The following is a 16,597-nucleotide window of genomic DNA, read 5'->3' as shown; positions in this document are numbered from 1 at the left end:
CTGCACTTGAACTGCAATTTTCGGTTGGATTGCAGTTGAGATGCGGTCCGTCTGTATAGACCCTTATCCCATACACTTTTAATTTCAAATTTCAACTGAAATTAACAAAGGTACTTCACGAAAAGTTTGGACTGTATTCCAAATCCCGTTAAGATCTGTGTTAAAACGAAGGCGTCTTGACTAAGTATCCAGGCACGTTAATATCGAAGTAGAGAAGTGACAGACTGCGTGAGTCTGGCTTCAGCACTCAGCCAACGGTTGAAATCGAGTCGCACTAGCAGCCGCGCGAGCGCCGCGCCTCCCGCCTTGCCGCGCAGCGCAGCGAGTAACTGCATCAGTTGTTTCACCAGTTTGTTGAACCTGAAAAGAATTTACAACTTGTATGAACGTGTAAATTTTTTTCATTATACTATATTGTAACTAGGGAGCAAACGAGCAAACGGTTCAGCTGATGGAAAGTAGGGGCGACGGTAGCGCAAATGGACACCAGCAACATCAGAAAAGTTAATGCGTTGCCGGCTTTTAAAGAGGATACGCTCTCTCTCTCTGAAGGTTTGCAGGAATCGCAGGTCGTAACTTTATGCGATATATCGCAAACGCACTAAATACTAAAGCCAAGTTTTGATACAAGAGCGCATTTACAACATCAATGTATGGTCTGTCAGCTGGGCTTCACATACCCTAGCCAAATTATATAGGTCTGCCATCTGTCTATGAATCAATAAACCTAAACGTGACTTTCCGATCCTCGCGGCAAGAGACCGCGACCGATAAAAAATCAAATAAAATGCCACTTTATGTCCTAGGCTATAGGTTTCATTTTCTACCGACAGAAACCTATCGACCGATGCCGCAACTGCAGCCTATAATATGATATATCTTAAAAAAACTTATAATATTAAGGGCGTTCGCTGCGTTAAGCGTGCGCCCGGCTGCGCGGCCACCCGCGAGGCGTGCTTGTTTCATGTCATCCCATAGAGCAGCGCTGCGTTGAGCGGGTCAGCCGTCGCACGATTACTATGGCGAGCGCCGAGCACATGCTCAACGCAGCGAACGCCATAAGATCGGACTGCTACCTTAACGGTACATACCTCTCCGAGTACCCTCTGACGTAGTAGTCCTCGGCGTCTCTGTCGGCGACCATCTCGCTCATGTTGCAGAAGGAGTGGCAGAGCTTCAGCAGCTCCATGATGTTGCAGAACACCGGGTTGTTGAGGTTGTCCACCACGTCGCCGCACGCGTCGCTCTCCTCGCTCTGTAACATTGAACGTCGTAATTAATATTATAAATGCGAAAGTGTGTCGATCTGTCTGTCTATATGTACATACATATACTTCAACCTCTGAAGACATGGAGATACCCGTTCTATACTAGGGACCTATCAGACAGAGAGAGGTCATGCGGTCAAGCGTTCAAGCGGTCAGTTTTGGGTTCTTTGTGTTGTATTACGTTACATAGATATACTCACACAGGGGGCGTTCGTATCGCGTCAGAATTATTGCTCCTGTATGAGTAATGAGTTGTGACTGACCGCTCGAATGTAGTTTGCGAACGCATAGGTCCCTTAATATGGAAACTTTTCGTATTTAATGTCTAGAGTTAGTGATTATTTAAAAACAGGTTGTGTGGCCAATTTAAAGATACATCTATAGAAGTTTCAATGATCCACCTATACAATAAATCAGCTTAACTTACCGTGGTAACCGTCAGGAAAGACTGGCTGAGTATATCAGCGAGGAAAGTCGCGTGTGCCTGCTTGAGTATCTCGAAATCATTCGTCCTGTTAACCGCCTCCATCAGACGAGAGAAGTTCGTCTCCAGCACGTCTGCCTGGAGGTAGTGTTGGAGGTTGTCCATGAGGAACATCAGCTTGTTGTGTAGCTGGCACATTGAGAATCTGCAAACATTAGTCCCATTAACAGTAGCGGCGTTAGGGGGGAGGCGACGCCAGGCGACTGCCCAGGGCGCCGGACCGAAAAGAAAGCCTTGGGTGGGGCCCCATATAAATTTTTTTGTGGGTGCCCTTAGGAAAGTTAAAACTTCTCACGAAACAAAAAAATTGCATAGGATGCCAACTTTGAACTCACGCTTTACGCGAGTAATAAAGGAATTCCTTTTTTTAAACTTAGTCATTTGTGAATTTAAAAAAAATTAAGTGGAAAGTTTTCATTAATTTTTGCATACGTTAGGGGTCACCATGGCCCTGTATTATAATTTAGAGTACCTCTATAAAATGCTTGACTGCTTATGCCTTATATTGTCTCGTTTTTTTTTCTTATATAAAGCAACTACTCGCAACATGCAGGTGCCGGCAATTTTTTAGGGGATTCCGCTCTCTTCTTGAAGGTCTGCAGGTCGTATAGGTCCGGAAATACTGCTGATGACAGTTCGTTCCAGAGTTTTACAGTGCGTTTACGCCCTATATTGTCTCGTATTTAGTGACCATACCTGCTAGACTGTTTATACGTCTTCCATAGCGCGTGCAGGTCATGCTGGGTCTTCTTGATCCGCAGCAGCAGACGGAACATATCGTTGTACCGCGCCAGCACCTCCGGGGAAAACACCAGGTGTAGCGGCCACTTGAAGTCGTACTTGAGGATTATGCTTGACCATCCGTCTGCCACTGAAATGGTATTTTGATAAAGATATTGCTTTCTGTGGGAAATAGGCAAGTAAACAAAAAAACCCGTACTCGATATTACACAAGATGATAATAAAAGATTTAAACAATAATTAGAAAGGCAGCAATATATGGGCTTGACGTGTCCAGGTATTTTTACTCTGTGTGAGAAATAAGAAAATATGTATTTTTAATTTATGTGACATCACAAATCGTTTTGCGAGAAAGGTATAAACGTAAGATATTTTGATTAATGTGGCGGTACCCACAACTTGCCTAACATTCCTGCATCGCACTATCGAAGTTTTCTAAGCGTGTCGGCATATACAGTGTGTAACAAAAACTAGTGATAATACTTTAGGGTGTGTACATGTTCCTTGTAGAGAGTTTACTGTGAAAGTAGCAGCTCTGAAAGACGAATATTTTTTTCACTTTTGTATGGGCAAGGGCCCGAGCGTCACGAGTTTCCCCATACAAAAGTGAAAAAAAAATTTGGTCTTTGCCACAGCCAGGCAGGAGCCCACGTGATACATTTCAGCTGTCGTATATATGCCGACGCGCTTAGAAAACTTCGATAGTGCGATGCAGGAATGTTAGACGTATTGTGGGTACGGCCACAGCGCCAACCTCACTGTAAAAATGTTGTCTATACAATTATTTTTTTGCGTAAAGGAGAATTTTATATTATTAAAAAATAAGGTATACCTATACTGCTATCCTCCTCGTTCGTGGAGTTGAGGGAGACGTTGGGTTTGACGTAGGGCAGCTCGAAACTGAACTTGTCCATATCGGCGTGGTTGCTGAGGAATATCGCGCGCGCCGCCAGTTGGAACGCGTGATTCATGTCTGGGAATAATACATTTTGTTTTTATTAAAGGTAGAGAACGAAGTATCGCCTGTCTTCGGCAAGAATAATAATGGCCAGTCTTCGGATTTTGCCCAAAATCACGCCCGAAGCTTAAGATTTAAGATGAGTTTGTACTTTGCGTGACTACATAGCACGTAGCGACACGTCACGTCCAAATATTCTTTCCGTAACTTGCAGCTTTAAGGAGTGAGCACACTGAGACGAGCCGTGCCGGGGCTCAGCGTGCCGGGGCTCATCGCAAAAATCCGCCTCCATACAATTTGTATGGAAGCGGATGCGCATATCGCACATTATGTCGGGTCGCAGCGGATTTCCGCTTCCATACAAATTGTATGAAGGCGGATTTTTGCGATGAGCCCCGGCATGCTGAGCCCCGGCACGGCCCGTATCAGTGTGCTCACTCCTTTATGTTACTGTATAGTTAGAGCTAAGTTGTATTTGTAACGATAAATAAATTATCATACTACGCGGAAGCGGAGCAGCGCAACACGGCACTCAGGTAATTTATTTATTTCAGGCATTTTGGCCCATATTATAAATACCTTGTAGACTAACATACATAAAACACTAACACTAAACTCGTATTGTAATATGGAAAGTGAATTGTTGCTTCCCTGCAGTGAAGTTTCAGCTTTATTACCTCTAGTAGAAGTCCTAGTAGTGGGCTTGTCGAGGATATGCGAGGTGAGTCTCAACAGTTCTAGGAAGAGCTCCCCGCGGCCCAGTAAATAGAAGTCCTTCATGAGCCGCAGCTCGTGCATTAACTGTGCTTCCTCCACCGCTACACTCCATAGATGCTGTAATTGAGTGTATTAAATAAGATAAATACACCCTCTCATGCTTTCATAAGAATGACAGGGAGTTTTTAGTGGCAATTGTTCTAAATTGAGAGTGGTACGAGCCACTTAATTGATTTAGGGTGAGTTGCACCAGAGGCGTGGTTAAAGTTAAAGTTATGGTTATAGTTAAGGCTAAATTTAGCTTTAACTTTAACCTTAACTTTGACCGGAGAAATTGACAAATGACAGCTGGTCCAACAAGGTTATAAATGAACATGGGCGGGGGCGCTGCTGGTAAAGGAGAACTGTCAAAAATGGCGTTTTTGTATGATGACAGCGTATTCCTTTTGTCGCCACGTGCATTTAAAACCATGTCGAGCTCTATGGTTATGGTTAAATATGGCGTCTTGATGGCGTCCATTTTTAACTTTAACCAAAGATTTGACATTTTGCATTGTAGTTAAAGTTATAGTTAAAGTTGGTGCAACTCAACCTTAGAATTTAGATGATGTTTGTTATCCTATGCGATAAACGAATTTAGGCCCACATCAAGTAGTTTATTACGAAAGGTCCTTTTGAACACTTTTTACCTTTGTAACACATTCTTTGATGTCTCTAACAACGCTGCGTAAGTCACACACTTCAAATGCTTCTGTATCCTTTAGATTTTGTAGCTTTTCATGAAACTCAGCCTCTTTCTCCTCCCATACTGTAAATCTATAACATGAATGTAGATAAAACATACATTGACTATAACAAGCTACACTAAAATCTTGTTTATAATTTAAAAAAAAATGCATATGAACATTATGTAAATAATTTATTTTAAGATACAAGAAGCTTTAAGATTGCTTGGAAAAATTGAACGCTCTTTGGTTTGGCTCTTTGTGTGAGGCAGGAGTATGCGCGTGGGGTCATGATATTAGTTAGAACAATAATCAGAGAATCAGAGTCAGTAAAGTTGGTATTGGTAGATTACAATCGGTAACCAATAACACATTTGTTGATATTGTGCACACACACCTTTGTTTCGCCAAGTGATCTTTAGGTTTTGTGCCGCCTATTTATTCTAAGTAAGTATTATATTAAAAAACGCACGCACCTCATACTATCAGCATCTATATTCTGTAGTGTAATCATTGGTCTGTTAGTACCAAAGGTATTATTTCCTTTCTTAACCTTTTTCGGATCGAAACCAAACAAAATCACTGTTTTGCCAATAAACAATATTTCCTGGGCCAAAGACAGAGGTATAAAGTATGGTATCATAGTTGGACTTAGTGCATAACCACATTCCAATGGGGTATGTTGAAGCTGTAAAAAAGTTAAGGATTATTGTAAGCTGTAAAATTTCTGCTTCCTATTTTACTAATATACAGGATTATTTTTTCACCAGTACAATAAATTTTACCACGTCATTGGTATCGATAATAGAAATAATATTTCACAAATAAATATATTTTTTTTTTCATTTCAATTAATTTATCCTTTATCCAATCTAATACTGCTTGGGCGGCGGGGTGAGGTAAGAGATCGGCCGGGAGCGCCTCAAATGCATAATGCATCCACATTTTTAGTAGTTTAGCGGATAAGTCCAGGGCTCAATATTTTTGTTTTTTTTTTTGTTCCAAAGGGGTAGGAACAAAAATCGCTAGTACTTTTTTATTTTTGACAACTATTATGTATGTTGATTTATTGTACTGGTGAAAAAATAATCCTGTATAAGTCTTCTATGGGTGAAATTTCCAAAAATAAAAATTAAAAATAAAAAATGTTTTATTTCTGAGTAAATTCGAATCAATTTTTTTCAGAATGTCTACCTGATGCCTACCACCGGTTCGGGAACTACCCCGGCGAGAAGAACCGGCGTAAGAAACTCGCACGGGTCCCACTTTTTACCAAAAAAGTGAGAGAAAAATTGTTCTTTTTAAAATAAAGTTTACAATTTTGTAACTTAATATTATATACAATGTCAACATACATATTTGTAAGTCATAATATAATAATGTAGAAGTAGCCTTGCAAGAAGAAATCATTGCTAGATGAGGAGCTACGATATCAATTATTGATTTAATAATTTTTGTAGACATACCCCAGAGATCAGCAGTATTTTTAATATTCAACAATTTAAAGATATCAATAATATCTCTGGGGTTAATTTCTCTAAGCTTAAAATTGACATCACACTCCTTTACATTGTCTCTGAGTAGATAGAAGAATTTAAATTTTTAGTCGTTGAGATGTCATGAGAGATGTCAGCAAAAAACTTTTCAAAGACCGTCGCAACTTCTTGATCATTAGTAATCTTTTTATTTTCAAAGTATAGTTCAAAATCAGAGTTGCGACAGGATACATTTCCAGTCTCACCAGCTATAACCTGCCATGTTGTTTTTATTTTATTTTTAGTGTTTAATTTTGTTTTTTATGTACAGGGCTTTAGCAGCTTTGCAAACTTTTCTGAAGGTTTTTGAGTAGTTTTTAACATATGCTTTAAATACTTCACACAAAGATTAAAGCAATGTCTTTTACCTGTTTAACAAATAAAGTAAAAGTAAATCTGTTTACCAAATAAAATGAAGGCAGAAGTTCAGGATAGTTCTAGCATGACTTATGCCTTCATAATTTTTTTAAGTAAAAAAAAGTTAAAATGATTTTTTTACTTACAGTTGTTGCTAAGGACTTATCACAGGTATTCACAGTGGATGGTGATGAAACAAATGTATCAGATTCATTTTTCTTCTGTTGATATATAAAAAACTCCTCATATGAATCCTTGAGTTCACCATACAACAGCCACTGGCAGAGTTGATTTAGAAATACTGCATTGACACAAGCAAATATCCTAAAAAGGACAATACTTTATAACAAATATGATATCAATTCCCAAGCGACACCCGGCTGCCGCATAACAATTGAAAATCTATTGTGTCTGTGATTCCCACGATCAAGGACTTGTCTAGGACATTACTTAGCTAAGTTAATATAGCTTTAAAACTAAAGAAAAATGTGTGCTTTCATAGAACCTACTTTTTGACTGCATTATGAACCATTGTATTCCCACTTAAAATATGCTGATGAACCAGGCTTAAAATTTGACATCCCTTCAACCTCCTCTCTTTTATTATGCTTATTAATCTGTTTAAAGTGTTAAACAATCCTTGATACTTCTCAACATAGCTGTATACAAATGAAATTGTATAGTTCTTATTTTCAAGTATCAAAGATTCAACCTCTTTTAAATCTTTCTTGTAATCTTGAAGTATTTCTGTAATGCCTTCGCTCAGTGCTTGGCCATAGAGTCCAAATGTCCTGTGGCCAAATGCTGTAACACAGATAGATAGAATAAAGTGATTCCGTAAAGAATCAAAGTAGTTAAAGCCTCTAATAGCGGAATAAATAATAGCATTAATTAATATGTTTTTATCTTACCCGTTTGTGTTTGCCTCGAATGAAATGATGTTGCCAAAATAAAGTTTTGAATTTTGTGATGGCTTTTAGCAATGCCGTATATTCTATTATAAATATCTGCATCCCCTTCATTAGCATAGGCTCCAGGTTTTACCTAAAATTACATTGTTTTGGTAACAGTTTTAAGTTAAAGTTTACGTAAAATACGTTCCAACTGTTGAATAAAAACCTGTGATAATTCAGACGCTTGTGAACAATCCCATAGGACTAGTAGGGCATCGTAGATCATTTTAAATTAAAATTATAGAATAAAACTTATTTTAATTTCATAAAATTAAATTTTAAATGAATTTGATGTGATTATCGTGAATTTGTTTACAACTTTTGACGTTTGATGCAATTAATAGTCTATGGTTACTTTTTGCTTCTTCTTTCTTATTTTTAATTACCAAAAAAATCGCCGCGTCATAGGATCTGGATGCGGGACGCCTGGACTGGAGTCTGTAATCTGGATGTGGATGGATGATCATGACTCATGATTCAATATTCATATTGATTCATGATAACATAAAATTTTCATCATGGTTTTATAATCGTTCTATGAGAAGTACGTAAAACCATTTTAAATACGAGTAAAAATATATGCAAGAGGAGGCGATTGGCGAAACCGCAAGTTGCGAACGTTCGCGACATTTTAAGGCTCCCCCACACAGGCGCGTTATTATCGATCGATAATATCGCATGCGTTATTGCGATATCTGTTTTCAGTACATTCTGTATTAAGATGGTCATAACTCATAGTCATGTGCATGGGCGTACCGAGGGGGGGCCCCCTGGATCATGTTGACGTCCCTACTCAGTATATTATCTAGTACTTTTATCTATAAAAATAAAAAATTGAGAACGAATTTTTGCTATTTGTTTGCAGTACAATATGTTTACAACTAAAAATTATTAATTTTTTATTCTTTATAAACACCTAGCTTATGAAAAATCTGATTTGCCCCCCCCTGGCCCAGAACCTGGGTACGCCCATGGTCATGTGTGTAACTACATGTAGTTACACATTGCTGCGATAATAATGCCGCAATGGAAGTAAGACGTTGTGTTTCTCCGTCCTGGGATATTCCGATATGTTAGCTGTTAGATAGAATGTTTTGTATCAGGACGCAAACGACCGTGCACACCTGCGATAATATCGGTCGCTCTCTCGTAAGAAATATCGGACGATAAAAACGCAGCTGTGTGCAAGGAATTGGAACGAATTATCACAATACGGCATGCGATATTATCATGTATATTATCGACCGATAATTACCTGTGTAGGGGAGTCTTTATACTCTATTGTCTGTGGTGAGTGGTGACTGGTTGTCAAATTGATTGCTTCTTGTTGTCTGTTGGCCGCTGTTTTTTGTTTTTAAAGTTATAAAATTATTTTTATAAATTAAAACTCTCAACGTTAATTAATGTGTTGCTTTAATTTGCTAAATATAATGGGTTTCTACATATTTACTATATGCATCCCTGTTTTTAATCAGTATTAATCAATTCCCACTGTTTATAAATATGTGCATTTAATTTTACAATGGCAGAAGCCTGTCGACTTGGAACCTCCACTGAATCCCGAAATGGGAATAATTTAGATGAAAATTATTGTATTTTCAACGTTCTATGTGTTTTTATATCGCTAGTTACAATACTTGCCGATTTTACGACAGGTAAAACAACAAAGCATTGAGCGCCTTTAATTGCATTGTTTCAGGTCTAAATTATGAAATTACTTTTTGTAAACCCGTTTTTATATTTTAGATATACTAGTTTTTGCTGAATATTGCAAGAATGGATACTGGTATTGGGCCCTAACTACCATGCTCTTTATGGTATCTCCTAATCTACTGATAAATATTTTTTCATTGAGATGGTTCGTAAGTGACGACAAATGCACTATACGGCAATGGATAACTCATGGGTTTTTAGTGGGCCTACTGGAAAGGTAATAGACAAAAAAATGTAGTTTTTCCAAAGACGTTTTATTACAAAAATATGTTATTTTTCTAAAGTTGTAATGAAACATTGTCCTTTTCAGATACATAATCTTCCTCCATGACGTTTTCTCGTGTAAGAGTCTGGAGTCAGTTAAAACACAGAAGTTGATAAGTCAAAGGAATGACTTGGCTTTACTGCACTTTTTATACATCTTCACTGGAACAGTTCCACAGATTATTCTGCAAATGTATTCAATTGTGATACTCAATGACAATTATTATACAAAAGGTGAGAAATTAATTAAACTTGCATAAAATTTTTAATTCACCTATTTCAAGGGATTGTACAAATTCATATGCATTGAGAATAAAATGAAAAGTGATTAAATGATGAAAATACTTTTAATGTATTAACATATCACCTAGTAAAACATTACATAGTTAGAATTTATTTCAGCTGTACTCTTCTGTGCTCTAACTTATTTTAGCTTCATGTTTCTATTATGCTAAGTACTCACATATGGTTTTGCTCGATAGTTTTACTCCAAATCGAGCAATAACCACCGTGTGGACCGCAAAACCGACAGCTCGAAGGCTCGATGGAATTAAATATGTCATTTCCTTCTATTTGGAGCAAAACTATCGACACAATAGACATAACTACCAGTAGTTCGACTGCAAAGAAACGGACAGGTTTCAATATCTATCAAATTCGTCGGGTTTTACTAGGATTATGAACGGAAAGTGCCTCACGCTGGCTGATATAATTTATTTTTAAATATTTAAAATAAAGATTTCAAAATTGGATTCTGACAATTTTAATCGAATATGCCAAAACACAAACAACAATATGACCAAAGAGGAACACATCCAGCTAATATGTCATAGTTTTAAATTCGTAGGTAACAATTTAACAACCCTAGCGACGATTTTCGTCATATTACGTCAAATTTAAAAATTTCAACATCAGTTCTAAGTCGGCACACTCTATAATTCTGTCTACTCTGCTATCGAGCAAAACTGTATGTGAGTACTTAGCATTAGAGATCAGTGTTTAAGTTGTCTGTAGAAAAAAAAGTTATTTGCACGTAAGGTTATAACTTATTTATATTTTCTTTCCAGTTTTCGCGTTATCAGCATCTGTAGCATCTGTGATATGGGGTTGTGTTACGTACATATATTGTGTAGCTGCGTATATTTCTGATTACTTTCATTCGATCTCATTTTTACTGAGACTCACCTGGCATTTTGGCATTCTAATTGGAAGAATTTCAGGGATATTGCTCTTCACAATAATATTTGGTGTCTGGACATTAATACCTTTAGGTAAAACTTTTTGGATATTACTTCTCGTTGTCATCTAATGCTTAATTATTATTGATAGCTTATTGATAGATAAGAAAAAAAATCTGTCAGATCATTAAAGGAGATATATATATTTTATCAGCACGCACACGCCGAACGCGCCGCATTTTAGAATTCGTCGTCTACGCCTTACGCCGCATTTCGTATACTATACTGTGCGCTCGACGCGTACGGCGCTAACGGTGTTGACAAAATATGTGCTGACTGCTTTAATATGCAGCTTATTTTTATTAATTTACAGGTTTACATTGGTTCGCTATGACCTTCTGGATAATATCCCTGAAAACTTCATTCTGTCATAACAAATTCAAGGAAATATTCTACAATGCTGTCATGGGTTTTGTATATTGCTTCTGCTATATTAATCTTAAAGAGGGGCACACAAGATACTTTGTTATGATGTTCTACACTCTGATTGTGACTCAGAATTTTGGCAGCTTATTTTTGTATGTGCTTGTATCGGAGCCAGAGAGGCTTCAGAAGTCGTGGTCTATAGCTGCCACAGTTTGTGATATTTTTGGAACAATCATAGGTAAGATAAGTTATATTTTAAACTAGCCTTTCTTTGCCATATAAAGTATTTCGACCGTATTATTTTATTGAAGTGACTAAATAAGTATGTCACTATGGCAACGTCCATCGCTATCACGTCGCACAAACAATAGTCGCCGTCAGTCTCGAGTTGTAATAATTTACTATTATTTATTCAACAAATGCACTTATCAATATAAAAAGTACCCAGTGGCCGATTCTCAGACCCACTGAATATGCATATAAAATTTGGTTAAAATCAGTAAAGCCGTTTCGGAGGAGTACACGGCCTAACATTGTGACACGAGAATTTTATATATTAGAAGATAATGTTTTCCAAGCTATTTTGTAAAATATATTTTAGTACTAAAGCTCAAAAGGCAATACTATCTTTTTCAGGTATATTGTCAACAATACTGTACTACAGATTTTTTCATTCAAAGGGACCTATTAGTTGGAGGATGCACCCTGATGTTGAGCTAAACAACAAAGTTGTTAGTCAAACCAGTTGTGCCTCTATTCCAGACAAATCTAAAGATAATCATCCAATTCGGTCCTTCAAAAGCTCCAAAAATACTGAAGTTCATGGGTAAGAAAACTCAAATTATTTATTGATTTCAAATCTTACGGTGCTCCCACACAGCAGTTATATAATGTTATAAAACATTGTGTAACACGATAACATTTTATAACAGCGTATAACATACACCCATAGAGGAAATTTGTGGCACCAACCCCAACCATGACGTCAATTTATGAGCAGCATTGGTTTGGGGGCGGTACTCTAATGCGTCACAATAGATCCTCAAGGGTCGAAGTGATATCAGGGCTACTTGACCTGCCTTGAGCACAAAAAAAATATACACCTCAACAAGTCAAGAAAGAAAAATGTCTTTCTTTTTAATTTGTAATAAAGTTAGTTAACATGTTATATAACTGCTGTGTGGGAGCACCTTTATTCTAAATAATTTAGCCACTTCTTGACTGACGCTTTTGCATCTAAACCAGCGTCACATTTTTGTGGGTAATATAAAAATAAGTTCCATTGAACATTGTGTCAGCACAAAAATAATAAGTGCTCCTTTAATTTAAGGATCACCAATGCATCAAGTCAACAGACTGTACAAGTCGAGAGCGAGAATGCCGACAAGAAATTCCTTCTAGATCATTGGATTGCTCGCTCTGGCACGCCTACGTTCACATCAGCTCCGATAGGAAACATCAGTACCGATGCCTCCAGTATTGAGCTCTACAGCGTAGAGAATACTCCTCAATCAATCATCTCTAAGAAAGACAAATCCCACAATCACTCGAAAACCCTCAAAAAGAAAATTTGCTCCCCAACCGAGTTAAACTTAAAATTAACCTCCATAGAAAACATAGAAAGTTCGATCGACGAAATTACGTCGAACAATCTGAATTTACAAAAACGTAGAGGCTTCTGCTCTTCGGACGAACTGAGAAACGAATTCACCAATTTGAACATTGAAAACTGCAATCTAAACAATCAGATCAAGGCACTGAAGTCCGACCACTGTTCCGAAGCGAGCCACGTCACCGACGGAAGCAACAAAAAGTCCTCGTCCGATTCCATCGACATGGATCTCGACTTGAGTTTCAGCGACATCAACAGCTCCGATATAAACACGTTCAATGAAAACATCGTCCAGAAACTGTGTCTGAGCGCGCTGAAGAACATCAAAGTTGGCAACCAGGATGCCGACATCGAAAACATACAGAGAATAGCCCTAGACATCCTCAAAGAGATGTACACGAAGAAAGATAAGTTAAAAAACGGTATTACTACACAGCTGCTTCAGAATAAGAGGGATCTCGATACTCCTACAGAGGTTCTATCGGTGCACGATTACGAGAACATATGCGCAGTGAACATCGCGCGAGAGGCGTGGGGATTACGCTCTTGGAACGGCTACTGTGACATCGAGAACTGGCTTCACGACGGTAGCGTCGTCAGGGATAGAAGCAGGGACACGTTCACCTCTGGCAGCTCAGAGATCAGCAGTTGTCTGTCCCAGGAACTGAAGAACGCTATCCTCTCCGCTCCCTCGTTTCCCAAGAAGTCGCACACATACTCCAATGTGTTTGTGAGAAACGACAGGAGCCAGGAGGACTATGCCAATACAGTTATCTGTCCGACTACCGAAGATTTTGCGGCGAAACCCTACATTATCGATACGAGCAAAGATCCTAATCATCTGGAACCTATACTCGAGGAGCTCGACGATTTAGACCTCGATCTATCGAATAAGAAGTCGTTCAATTCCGAATGCTCGTTAGTTGCGACCATAGACGAAATACGAAAGGCGACGGTCACGAATTCCCCGAGAAACTTGTATCACAGACGGGAAAATCAGTGGGACTCCCCCCAGTTCCATAGCAACACCAAAAGTGTTGGCAACTTGAAGAAAGCCCTTTGGAAGGACACATGCAAATTGGACAATGACCACCGAATTGATTTAGTCCCAGAAAAGGAATATGGACTGTCGAGTGATATGCCTTACCATCCTCAACTAGACAGTAAAGAACTGAAAGCAATCTCTGATGCTGCGCTACTAGATAACGATTTGAGTAATTGTAAAACTACCCCCAGAAAGCACAAAACTACGAAAGTCCAAAACAAAGGAGTGAATAGGAGCACAGAGCAGTTGCACGATCTTTCGAATAAGGATATAGACTTTTTATGGCAACTGGTTTCTGACAACACTCTACCTGTAAGTTATGCTTTCGAGGACACACATTTGAGTAACAAAACTCCTTCTCTTCAATCTCTGATCCAAAAAGATTCCTCCCCAACCGACGTTCTGAACACGCCAACATCAAAAATAACAAATATCAAAAAGAACATACGGACTAAACCGAGAAGAAAGTTTTCCATTTTAAGGGAAAGATTTGAGCCAAAATCGAACGTAAATTGTGACAAAGAAACGTTGTATTATGAGACCGAGAAAATACAGGATACGATGAACATAAATACGAGTAACGTGTTAAAAAAATGCCAAGATAAAGCTGATGAGATTCACAAAGAAACATATCAGTCAGATGTGCCTTATATGTCCTCGTATACTTCACCAAGGAACATTAAAGATAAGCGCTCCTTGTTTATGAAGCAAGTGCTTAGCCCACCAAAATTTAATACCAAGTTAAAATACAAAGCATAATTCATAGGATATTGATACATAGTTCCTTTTGAATGACACATATATTTTGGAGTTTTATGAAGTCAATAATCTTATATGGATCTCAGAGAAATAGTCGCATGGCACAAATGTAAGATAGTAGTGATAACAAAAATTATATGTTAGCCTGGCCTGAGTTACGAAGAACTGGTAGTGAGGTCATTGCACGTTTTATTACACCAATATTATTACTTGATGATGAAATCTTGAAGATTTTACCAAAATCCATACATAATACTGATGAAGTCAATATATCAGGTCAGGCTAAACTTTCAATGCTCTTCCACATTATGTTTTCCATAGTGTATAAGTACCGCTTACAGAAGTAAGCAAGTTAGGGCGAAGCCAAATTGCTTTGTTGCGTTGCGACTGCGGAGCGTCGCCGCAGCGATTTCACACTATCACCATGTCAAAAGGCCGGGCGCGCACTAGCGGCCAAGCCGCAGTGGCCATTAGTATGAAACCGCCATATACGACGCGCACCTGGCCGCAACGTGACCAGCGACCACACCATACTTTCGATGGCCGCAGCGACCTGGCCGCTAGTGCGCTAGGCTCTTTATTTAGTACGTCGCGTCATCACTCGTCTGTCGCAAAGTTTTTAACAGAGCGTCTGACAAGAAATCTATGAGGATGAATGACGCGCTCAGCAGTCTTACCCCCGAAAGTAAGAAACTGATACGATACGAGTCTGATTAGTTTCAAATTGAGCCGCAGCACGATCGTGCGCTAGTATAACTGTCAGAAGTGGGAAGAGCCGTTGAGATCGAATTAGTTCCAAATTGAGCCGCAGCACGATCGTGCGCTAGTATAGCTGTCAGAAGTGGGAAAAGCCGTTGAGATCGAATTAGTTACAAATTGATTAGCTTTCGATAACATATGTGATCGAAGTCCGCAGCATGATTTTGCGCTAGTATATATGTCAGAAGTAGCAAGTTTTAAGATCGAGCTGATTCGATTCCGATTCTGTCGGGAGTAAGCAGAGGCAACTGCTGTCACAATTTTGTATCATGTTGACATGCTTCAACGCAACAGCCATGTGGCATACAATGCGTTATCGGATTTTTTGTTCAGACGAAACAACGCATTGAAGCAGTTTGGCTTCCCGCTAAAGGAACTCTCTATTCTAATATAAGGAAAAGTATAGTTTTAAGTATAGCAGTAAGAGAACGTGAAATTACTATAAGTAATTCATTCGATGCAGACTGAATTTTTGTATATTATATTTACTGTCTGTTTGTAATCAAATGCAAGGGATTTCAATTCGGTTTTTATAGATTTTTTGGATATTTCAAGAGGTCCAGTTTTGGACAAGTATTATCTTTGCTTGTATTTTTTTTATAAACTATTGTGATTTTAGGGATACTTATACATTTCCAAATTTATGGATACAACTGTGATGTATGTGCCTTTATTGTTTACAGCCAGTATGTAATATTTAGCTTGTATTTTTTTAATAAAACCTTTTATATTAATATTAATAACTCTATTTTTACTACATATTTATCATCTTCATATCTCAGGAAAAAAAAACTTCTTATTTGCATTTAAATATATTTATATAAATTATTTACAGCTGCCTTTAATAATTTTAATAAGCTGATATAGGTACATATATTTTTAGAAAAATTAACAATTTCTATAAATTATGCATTTTAAATGCTTTGTCATAGGACAATATCACAAAGTTATAATTTAAATGCTTTTAGAATGCCATGTCAGTCTTAAAATATAGTATGCATCTTATTTTAAATAAATTATGTCATAACATTTTAAAAATGATACTACATTAAAATATATTACCTTCACCCATTAGCAACTACTTTCATTAAACATAATACATA

The 16,597-nt window shown here is 37.9% G+C and overlaps 2 protein-coding genes across 2 annotated transcripts; one reads left to right on the top strand and one right to left on the bottom strand.

The window, feature by feature from the left end:
* Positions 1 to 56: 56 nt before the first annotated feature.
* On the bottom strand, positions 57 to 8,005 carry LOC121736968 (gamma-tubulin complex component 4). The gene is made up of 12 exons (XM_042128457.1): positions 7,905 to 8,005; positions 7,697 to 7,829; positions 7,295 to 7,589; positions 6,932 to 7,109; positions 5,370 to 5,581; positions 4,858 to 4,984; positions 4,129 to 4,285; positions 3,326 to 3,466; positions 2,449 to 2,623; positions 1,696 to 1,897; positions 1,092 to 1,255; positions 57 to 360 (listed from the first exon to the last, which is right to left on the bottom strand). Exons 1-12 carry the CDS (start codon positions 7,962 to 7,964, stop codon positions 198 to 200), a joined length of 2,007 nt encoding a protein of 668 aa, XP_041984391.1. The 5' UTR covers positions 7,965 to 8,005; the 3' UTR covers positions 57 to 197.
* A 1,207-nt stretch (positions 8,006 to 9,212) lies between these two features.
* LOC121737156 lies at positions 9,213 to 15,209 on the top strand. The gene is made up of 7 exons (XM_042128731.1): positions 9,213 to 9,393; positions 9,485 to 9,668; positions 9,762 to 9,949; positions 10,783 to 10,986; positions 11,267 to 11,557; positions 11,956 to 12,145; positions 12,650 to 15,209. Exons 1-7 carry the CDS (start codon positions 9,261 to 9,263, stop codon positions 14,733 to 14,735), a joined length of 3,276 nt encoding a protein of 1,091 aa, XP_041984665.1. The 5' UTR covers positions 9,213 to 9,260; the 3' UTR covers positions 14,736 to 15,209.
* The last annotated feature ends 1,388 nt before the right edge of the window (positions 15,210 to 16,597 follow it).

Source organism: Aricia agestis, chromosome 20, assembly GCF_905147365.1.
Source record: "Aricia agestis chromosome 20, ilAriAges1.1, whole genome shotgun sequence".
Classification (NCBI taxonomy): Eukaryota; Metazoa; Arthropoda; class Insecta; order Lepidoptera; family Lycaenidae; genus Aricia; species Aricia agestis.
The sequence above is the reverse complement of the archived record's forward strand: the minus strand, read 5'-3'. Positions and strand labels throughout refer to the sequence as shown.

What these genes read in the sequence shown, in the direction of transcription:
- LOC121736968 (XM_042128457.1), bottom strand. Translation starts at nt 7,964, where the DNA reads ATGATCTACGATGCCCTACTAGTCCTATGGGATTGTTCACAAGCGTCT. An exon ending in AAGCGTCTGAATTATCACAG is followed by an intron (nt 7,830 to 7,904) that starts GTTTTTATTCAA and finishes ATGTAATTTTAG; the next exon opens with GTAAAACCTGGAGCCTATGC. An exon ending in ATAAGTCCTTAGCAACAACT is followed by an intron (nt 5,582 to 6,931) that starts GTAAGTAAAAAA and finishes ACTTTTTTACAG; the next exon opens with CTTCAACATACCCCATTGGA.
- LOC121737156 (XM_042128731.1), top strand. Translation starts at nt 9,261, where the DNA reads ATGGCAGAAGCCTGTCGACTTGGAACCTCCACTGAATCCCGAAATGGG. An exon ending in TGACAATTATTATACAAAAG is followed by an intron (nt 9,950 to 10,782) that starts GTGAGAAATTAA and finishes TTTTCTTTCCAG; the next exon opens with TTTTCGCGTTATCAGCATCT. An exon ending in CTGGACATTAATACCTTTAG is followed by an intron (nt 10,987 to 11,266) that starts GTAAAACTTTTT and finishes ATTAATTTACAG; the next exon opens with GTTTACATTGGTTCGCTATG.